The sequence below is a fragment of the Bombina bombina genome, chromosome 12 (assembly GCF_027579735.1).
Source record: "Bombina bombina isolate aBomBom1 chromosome 12, aBomBom1.pri, whole genome shotgun sequence".
In the NCBI taxonomy this organism is placed as follows: domain Eukaryota; kingdom Metazoa; phylum Chordata; class Amphibia; order Anura; family Bombinatoridae; genus Bombina; species Bombina bombina.
In genome coordinates, this window is record NC_069510.1 from 57220481 (window position 1) to 57230054 (window position 9574).

The following is a 9574-nucleotide window of genomic DNA, read 5'->3' on the forward strand; positions in this document are numbered from 1 at the left end:
TATATACAAAATAAAAAAAAAATATATATATATATATATATATATATATATATATATATATATATATATATATATATATATACACACATACAGGTATATATATATACACACACACACATACATACATACATATATATACACAAACAGTATCTCATAAAACTGAGTACACCCCTTACATTTTTGTAAATATTTTATTATATCTTTTCATGTGACAACACTGAAGAAATGACACTTTGCTACAATGTAAAGTAGTGAGTGTACAGCCTGTATAACAGTGTAAATTTGCTGTCCCCTCAAAATAACAACACACATCCATTAATGTCTAAACCATTGGCAACAAAAGTGAGTACACCCCTAACTGGAAATGTCCAAATTGGGACCAAAGTGTCAATATTTTGTGTGGCCACCATTATTTTCCAGCACTGCCTTAACCCTCTTGGGCATGGAGTTCACCAGAGCTTTACAGGTTGCCACTAGAGTCCTCTTCCACTCCTTCATGACGACATCACAGTGCTGGTGGATGTTAGAGACCTTGCACTCCCCCACCTTCCAGTTGAGGATGCCCCACAAATGATCAATATGGTTTAGGTCTGGAGACATCCTTGGCCAGTCCATCACCTTTACCCTCAGCTTCTATAGCAAGGCAGTGGTCATCTTGGAGGTGTGTTTGGGGTCATTATCATGTTGGAATACTGCCCTGCGGCCCAGTCTCCAAAGGGAAGGGATCATGCTCTGCTGTAGTATATCACAGTACATGTTGGCATTCATGGTTCCCTCAACTAACTGTAGCTCCCCAGTGCCAGCAGGACTCATGCAGGCCCAGACCATGACACTCCCACTGTAAGCAAGACACACTTGTCTTTGTAACATAGTAGATGAGGTTGAAAAAAGACTGAAGTTCATCGAGTTCAACCTATACAAATCTAAAATACTTACAAAAAGCTCCAGTTAAACTTAAATAATCCCACTTTGTTTCTAGACAGAAATGTATCCAAACAAGTTTTAAATGTATCTAGGGTATTGGCATTCACTACCTCCTTTGGTAATGAGTTCCACAATTTTATTGCTCTTACAGTGAAAAAATGTTTCCATTACAGGAGATTAAATCTCCTTTCCTCCTACCTTAAATTGTGACCTCTTGTCACAAACAATTTTCTTGGAATAAACAGAGCTTCTGCCATCTCTGTATAACGGCCTTGAATATATTTATATAAAGTAATCATGTCACCTCTCAAGCACCTTTTTTCTAAAGAAAACAGATCCAGTTTGGCTAGCCTCTCCTCATAGCTTAAATTCTCCAATCCCCTTATTAGCTTTGTGGCCCTTCTCTGAATTTTTTCTAGTTCTACAATATCTCCTCACCTGGTTGCTGCCACACACGCTTGACACCATCTGAATCAAATAAGTTTATCTTGGTCTCATCGGACCACAGGACATGGTACCAGTAATCCATGTCCTTAATAGCTTGTCTTCAGTAAACTGTTTGCAGGTTTTCTTGTGCATCATCTTTAGAAGAGGCTCCCTTTTGGGACGACAGCCATGCAGACCAATTTGATGCAGTGTGCGGCGTATGGTCTGAGCACGGACAGGATGACCCCCCACCCCTTGAATTTCTGCAGCAATGCTGGCAATGTTCATACATCTATTTCCCAAAGACAACCTCTGGATATGACCCTGAGCATGTGCAGTCAACTTCTTTGGTCGACCATGGTGAGGCCTGTTCTGAATGGGACCTGTCCTGTGAAACCACTGTATGGTCTTGCCCACTGTGCTGCAGTTCAGTTTCAGGGTCTTGGCAATCTTCTTATAGCCTAGGCTATCTTTATGTAGAGCAACAATTATTTTTTCAGATCCTCAGAGAGTTCTTTGCCATGAGGTGCCATGTTGAACTTCCATTGACCAGTATGAGAGCATGTGAGAGCGATAACACCAAATGTAACACACCTGCTCCACATTCACACCTGAGACCACCTGAGACCTTGTAACACTGAGTCACATGACACCAGGGAAGGGAAAATGGCTAATTTGGACATTTCCACTTAGGGGTGTACTCACTTTGGTTGCCAATGGTTTAGACATTAATGGCTATGTGTTGAGTTATTTTGAGGGGACAGCAAATTTACACTGTTATACAGGCTGTACACACACTCACTACTTTACATTGTAGCAAAGTGCCATTTCTTCAGTGTTGTCACATGAAAATATATAATAATAAAATATTTACAAAAATGTGAGTGTGTGTATATATATATATATATATATGTGTATATATATATATATACGTATATATATATGTGTATATATATATATATATATACGTATATATATATATATATACGTATATATATACGTATATATATATATATATATATATATATATATATAAATATATATATATATAAATACACACACACAAAATAAACGTTATATGCAAAATAAAATTACTTTATATACAAAATAGCCATATACAAAATAAAGTCATTTTATATACTAAACTAAATACATAACTATATGCAAAATAAAATTACTTTATATACAAAATAAAATAACTATATATACAAATAAAATAAACTTTATATACAAAATAAAATGACTTTATATACAAAAATTAAATAGCTATATGCAAAATAAAATGACTTTATATACAAAATAAAATAACTATATACAAAATAAAATTACTTTATATTTTTCACAAAAATCTCAAAAATTAACATCTATCATATTCTTATATTTATAAAATAAGGTCTCTACCTTTTTTTATTCCGTTGTATTTAATTCCAAAGTTTCCAATAATTCCATCTAACGTAGTATTAAATAATGCACACAACCTCAAAGAGAATGTCTTCTTTTGCCAAAAATAAATCACTACTTCCCTTCGTTGCTCCCTCCTCTGTGGATCTCTTGATAAGAATTCCTAAAACAACCCTCTGCTATTCCCTCCCTTTACTTCTTATCGTCTCCACCTTTTTTCCTCTTGTAGGTTGGGAGGAAATAATTGTCAGGCCAAAGGGGAGGGGGGAATAATATAATAAAATAAAACGAGCACTCTCAATGGTCCTACTCCAATTATGAGAAGGGAATTACGATTATTAGAAAAAAATCTTTACCATCCACAAACATTGAACATTGGAATATGAAACAATCATATTTTCATGTTGGGTTAGCGCTATTGTGAATATGTCATGGTGTTTGCGCCATGAACTTTTAATGTGACATTTCTGAGAATTTTAAACCCTTCTTCAGATAACCTACAACTGTCAACATAACTCAATTAATTAGTAGTGTGTGAGACAAACAAACATTCCTTCTGTAAATACAAGTGGGCGGTATCAAGTACACATGGTAACTAGCCTCTGTGTGAGCTGTTGCTATGGCTACACTATGTAATTATAGTAATGTAGTTAAACCTATTTGTGTTACTATAATAAAGTGTAACTTAGTAACATAGTGCACAGACATGATATAAAGTGGTCAAAATTAAAATATTCTAGACAATTCTGCTGTTATTTCATAGCTATTTAATCCAGTAACATGGATATTGTCATCATCTAAGCAAGGATTAAATAGCAACATCTCTATTTTTGCAGATGATACAAAGTTGTGTAAGGTCATTAGGTCAGAGTAGGATGAACTTGCGTTACAAGGGGATCTGCAAAAATTAGAAGTATGGGCAGGTAAATGGAAAATTAGATTTAATACTGGAACATGCAAGGTTCTACATTTTGGAAGTAAAAATAAGCAGGCAACGTATTATTTAAATGGAACAAGACTTAGCCAAACAGAGGAGGAAAGGGATTTGGGAGTAGTAATAGATAACAATCTAAAGATGGATGCACAATGCAGGGCAGCGGCTTCAAAGGCTAATAAGATACTAGCATGTATTAAAAGAGGCATTGAACCAAGAGAGGAAAGCATAATTATGTCACTATATAAAGCCCTGGTAAGACCTTGAGTAAGGAGTGCAGTTCTGGAGACCGATCTCAAAAAAGATATTGCAGAACTGGAAAAAGTTCAGAGAAGGGCCACAAAGCTAATAAGGGGAATGGAGAATTAAAGCTATGAGGAGAGGTTAGCCAAACTGGGTCTGTTTTCTCTAGAAAAAAGGCACTTGAGAGGTGACATGATTACTTTATATATTCAAGGCCTATACAGAGATGGCAGAAGCTCTGTTTACACCAAGAAAATCATGCTCTGCTTTAGTATGTTACAGTACATGTTGGCATTCATGGTTCCCTCAATGAACTGTAGCTCCCCAGTGCTGGCAGCACTCATGCTGGCCCAGACCATGACACCCCCATTGTAAGCAAGACACACTTGTCTTTGTAACATGTAACATAGTAGATGAGGTTGAAAACAGACTGAAGTCCACCGAGTTCAACCTATACAAATATAAAATACTTACAAAAAGCTCCAGTTAAAATGTAATAATCCCACTAAAATGGTGACCTATTTAATACTAGGAATCATATCTATGAATTTTGTTTACATACAGAAATGTATCCAGACTATTTTTAAATGTATCTAGGGTATTGGCATTCACTACCTCCTTTGGTAATGAGTTCCACAATGTTATTGCTCTTACAGTGAAAAAACGTTTCCGTTGCAGGAGATTAAATCTCCTTTCTTCCAGCCTTAAATTGTGACCTCTTGTCACAAACAATTTTCTTGGAATAAACAGAGCTTCTGCCATCTCTTACCTGTCACCTCTCAAGCATCTTTTTTTCTAAAGAAAACAGACCCAGTTATTAGCTTTGTGGCCCTTCTCTGCCAATGCTGGATGAGACCTCACCTATACATTAACTCATGTACGGCCCGAGAGGGACCCCAGGATTTCCATGCTGTACTGGACAGCAAGGTCATATTGGCCTAGCAGGGCACCAGGAGATTTCCCAGTCGGCTGCAGCAGCTGGGTCTGGCCAGCAATAATTTAAGGGGGTAGTGCTGCCGTATTGCCTCTCTCTTGTTTTCTCCTCTTATCTATACATATTACAGTCATAAGTTATTTTCTACACCTCCTATGAATGGTTTTTAGTTGACTAGTCATGTCACATTGTGAGAACCACTGTTTTGAGTGTCTTCTTCAGATCACACTATGGATAATCATTTTCAAGTTATTGGATGCAATTAGGTTGTTTTGTGCCTATATAACAACAATCTGGCACTTTATTAATACAAACTAATATAACGTAATTTTGAAAAAATGGGAACAAGTATCCCTTTGAGAAAATTGGGTTTTTACTGACTCAATGAGAAATAGGGCTAATCTTCAATTTTTCCTGGGCTGCTTTTTATTCGAAGTCTGGCCCTGCTAGACAGAACTAGTAGTGGAGGGTAGAAAATGCCGGAGTTGCTTTTTTAGGTAAATGTGTATAGTTTATTTGTTGTCCGTGCCTCACACTAGGGGGGTCTCGCCTGGTAAATGTTGGCTCCAGTGGGCCTAGATATATATATCCTACACCTGATGAAGGGGTGGGACCCAGAAACACGTCGTGAGTATATTGTTTGAGTTGTCTGGCCAGACCAATAGGTTGCGACTTGCTGTTAACTTTTACTCATTTTTATTGAGATATTTTTATTTTGTATGTACTTGTTTTTATTATTGTGTAACATTTTAACTCTATGAACAGTTCCTTTGCACTGTACTGATAGTTATCACTATACTGCCAGCAGGCACTGATGTATTAAGATACAATTCACCTGTAAAACATTAAATTGCTACTAAAACTGTGATCATTCACTCTACTGTGTTTTATATATTTAAATAAACAATAGTATCTACACTATAAGGTTGTTTTGCACAGTTATTTGCCGCGCTGTTACCACTTGTTTACTTTTTGTTTATCCTTTAGAACAGCTGCTCATACACAAATGTACACAAATTATACACAGTTATTGTATATAGTATCAGTGGAGCTCTCTATTTTTTCTTATCTAGATATATACTGTATATAGTAACATCATTTTGTGTAGTACCAAGGACAGCTGTATCAGCCGCTTCTTTTGCATCAAAAAGAAGGTATTTTAAAATGTATTATTATAGGGACATAAAAAGTATTAAAGGGAGGCAAAAAGAACATGTTCTAATGTGTTTAAGTATTTTCTCATTGTATTATTGCTTTCATATAAATATGTCTTTAACCCCTACAAATGGGTTAAACAATGCAGAATTAGGATCTAGCTGAACACATCAGGTGAGCCAATGACAAGAGACATGTTTGTGCCCACAAATTACTAGCTAGTCCCTAGTAGTGAATTATTGCTCCTAATCCTACCTTTTCATTAAAAGACCCCACAAATAACTCAATTAATTTAATAAAGTAAATTGAAAAGTCTTAAAAATTGCATGCTCTGTGTGACCCATGAAAGTTTAATCATTTTGACTTTAAAGCGAAATGAAACCCAATTTTTTTCTTTTGTGATCCAGATAGACAGTACTGTTTTAAACAACTTCTATGATCTATTTTTATTTGTTCTTTTGGCATCCTTTGTTGAAAAGCATACCTAGGTAGGCTTGGGAGCTAGCTGCTGATTGGTGGCTGCACATATATGCCTCTTGTCATTGGCTTACCGATGTGTTCCCAGTAGTGCATTGCTGCTCCTTCAAGGAAGGATACCAAGAGAAGGAAGTAAAATTGATCATAGAAGCAAATTGGAAAACTGTATGCTCTATCTGAATCGTGAAAGAAAAATTGTGTGTTTCATATCCCTTTAATAAATATTTGTATGGTCAAGTCATAAATAAAAATGCTTTATGTTTTCATGCTGACAGAGACATGTCCTTGTCCATTAAACGATCTATGAGAACTGTCCTTATAAGCTAATGAGGAATCTGTCCCCAGAGATGACTTGTGCCCAAATGTACACTGCCTCTTTAGTTTTAATGTCTAATTAACCGCTTCACTACCGGAACTTTTAGACAAAAACTTGCCCAAAATACCAGAGAATTTTTAGCATTTTTGCTATCACTCCATTTAAAGGGACAGTTAACACCAGAATTTTTGTTGTTTAAAAAGAAAGATAATCCCTTTATCTATTTTTTAAGTAACCAAGGTATTGATCTAGGCCCATTTGATATATTTCATGCCATCATTTCACCGCCAAATGCAATCAAATAAAAAAAGTTTTACTTTTTTCACAAACTTTGGGTTTCTCACAGAAATTATTTACATACAGCTTGTGCAATCATGGCACAAATGTTTGTAAAAGTTTTTCTAGGATTCTCTTTTTGGTAATTAGAAGGCCGCTAATTGCAGCTGTGCACCACACTTCTATTATTCCCGGCAGTGAAAGGGTTTATTAGGTAGTTTAAAAGGTTAACTTTAGCTATAGGGGCCGACTTATCAAGCTCCGAAAGGAGCTTGATGCCCCTGTTTCCGCGCGAGCCTTTAGGCTCGCCGGAAACAGCTCTATAACTTGTCCGCCTGCTCTGAGGCTGCGGTCTTCAATCTGCTTGATCCTATACGATTGAGCTGATTGACACCCCCTGCTAGCAGCCGCGAATCTACAGGTGGCGGCATTGCACACGCAGTTCACAGGAACTGCTTGTGCAATGATAAATGCAGACAGTGTATGCTGTCATATCATGTCCGCTCACACTTTCATAAATCGGCCCCTTAGTGTAGGGATTAGCCTCCCATCTGACACTTACCACCCCCTGATCCCTACCTGATCCCTCCCAAACAGCCCTTTTCCCTCCCCCACCCCCATCTTAGGTACCCTCCTCCCCCTTGATCCTTAGTTAGGGCCCCCACACAATCCTTATCCCCTTTTTTCTCTAGTGTAGTTGCCCCATCCCTCCCTGTCCCTTTATTTTATTCTGTAGCGGAGGGCCCTACCATTCCCTCCCGCCTCCCCTGCTGGGCCGCTCACCCGCACCCGCCTCCCGCCGGCACCGGCTGACATTATGTAAGGAATATGTGGGTTGCATAGTGCAGTTCAAACAATATCAGCAAAATCAGCAGCTAGAACCTAAGTTATTTGCTGCTCCTGAGCTTTCCTAGATAAACCTTTCAAAAAAAGGATAACAAGAGAAGGAAGCAAATTAAATAATAGAAGTAAATTGGAAAGTTGTTTAAAATTGTATGCTCTGTCTAAATCATGAATGTCTAATTATGACTTTACGGTCCCTTTTAAAAAAAACTATTTTAGCTTTCTTCATGCACAAAAATAACAATTTTCTTTTTTTGCATGATAAAATGTTTTCAGTTTATTAATAATAATCTTTTTTTTGTTTTCCATTTCTGTACTTTTAAATAGTATAAGTTTGTTATATTTGTAACAAACAGTAGCAACATGTAAAACAGAAATATAACTGTGCACCCTCATCCATAGTGTTCTATATGTATCATGTTCCCACAGGTACCTCGTGACACGGGTGCTTTCTGCAATGAGTGAAACTGAGATGCCCCAACGTCTCCCGCCGCCCTCTACTCGCCGCCTGCGTCGCTCTCTTGACGACGAGCATGTAGGCGATTCCACACCCAACCTCCTACGTGTGAAGAGGCTAGATGACAATACAGAACCTGACTACCCCCCAGGAATGCTGCTCCGCAGGAAGAGGATTGAGGATGGGCCAGAGATTCAGAGTCGAAACAAACGCTTAACTGAACATAGAGTTGCTGAGCAGCTCCTGAAATACCTCCCTGAATAACTTGTATAAAAATATGTATATAGACATACACATATATACGTAACAAGACCTACAATTATACATTATACACACACACCTGTATACATATATGTATCAAATACATTATGCGTATGCAGAGAGAGAAACAAATGGTGGAATACAAAATCTAAATCATGCTTATTATATACAATGGGTAGAAGCTGTGACTGTAAAAAATTATGTCACCATAATCAAAACGACAATATGTAAAGGGACACGGAATTCAAAAGTAAATGTTTATGATTTAGACACAAAATATAATTTAAAAAAATACCATATATTATCAAATTGAATTATTTCTCTCTGTATCCTTTGTTTTGAGGGTCATTATAGTTGAAATATGAGATGCATTAAATTGTTAGAGCATCTACATTTAAGACTACTGACCCTGTACTCCTATGTAATTAAAGGGACAGTCAACACCAGAATTTTTGTTGTTTTAAAAGATAGATAATCCCTTAATTACCAATTCCCCAGTTTTGCATAACCAACACAGTTATAATTATACACGTATCTCTGTAATTACCTTGTATCTAAGCCTCAGCAGACTGCCCCCTTAGTTCAGTTCTTTTGACAGACTTGCATTTTAGCCGATCAGATCTGTCTCCATGGTAAATTCACGTGCATGAGCTCAATGTTATCTATATGAAACACATGAACTAACGCCCTCTAGTGGTGAAAAATTATCAAAATGCATTTAGATTATAGGCGGCCTTCAAGGTCTAAGAAATTAGCATATGAACCTCCTAGGTTTATCTTTCAACTAAGAATACCAAGAGAACAAAGAAAAATTGGTGATAAAAGTAAATTGGAAAGTTGTTTAAAATGAAAAGCCCTATTTGAAACATGAAAGGTTTTTTTTTGACTTGACTGTCTCTTTAACTCCTGCAAAGTGGTTAAAACACA

General features: G+C 36.9%; 1 protein-coding gene across 1 annotated transcript in view; it reads left to right on the forward strand.

Annotated features, from left to right (window-relative positions):
• Positions 1–9116, forward strand: part of LOC128642664 (uncharacterized) — a 47259-nt gene extending 38143 nt beyond the window's left edge. Inside the window, exon 3 of the mRNA XM_053695447.1 lies at positions 8359–9116. Within this exon, the coding sequence (XP_053551422.1) occupies positions 8359–8650 (292 nt within the window). The 3' untranslated portion in view covers positions 8651–9116. The remainder of the gene's footprint in view (positions 1–8358) is intronic.
• Positions 9117–9574: the final 458 nt, after the last annotated feature.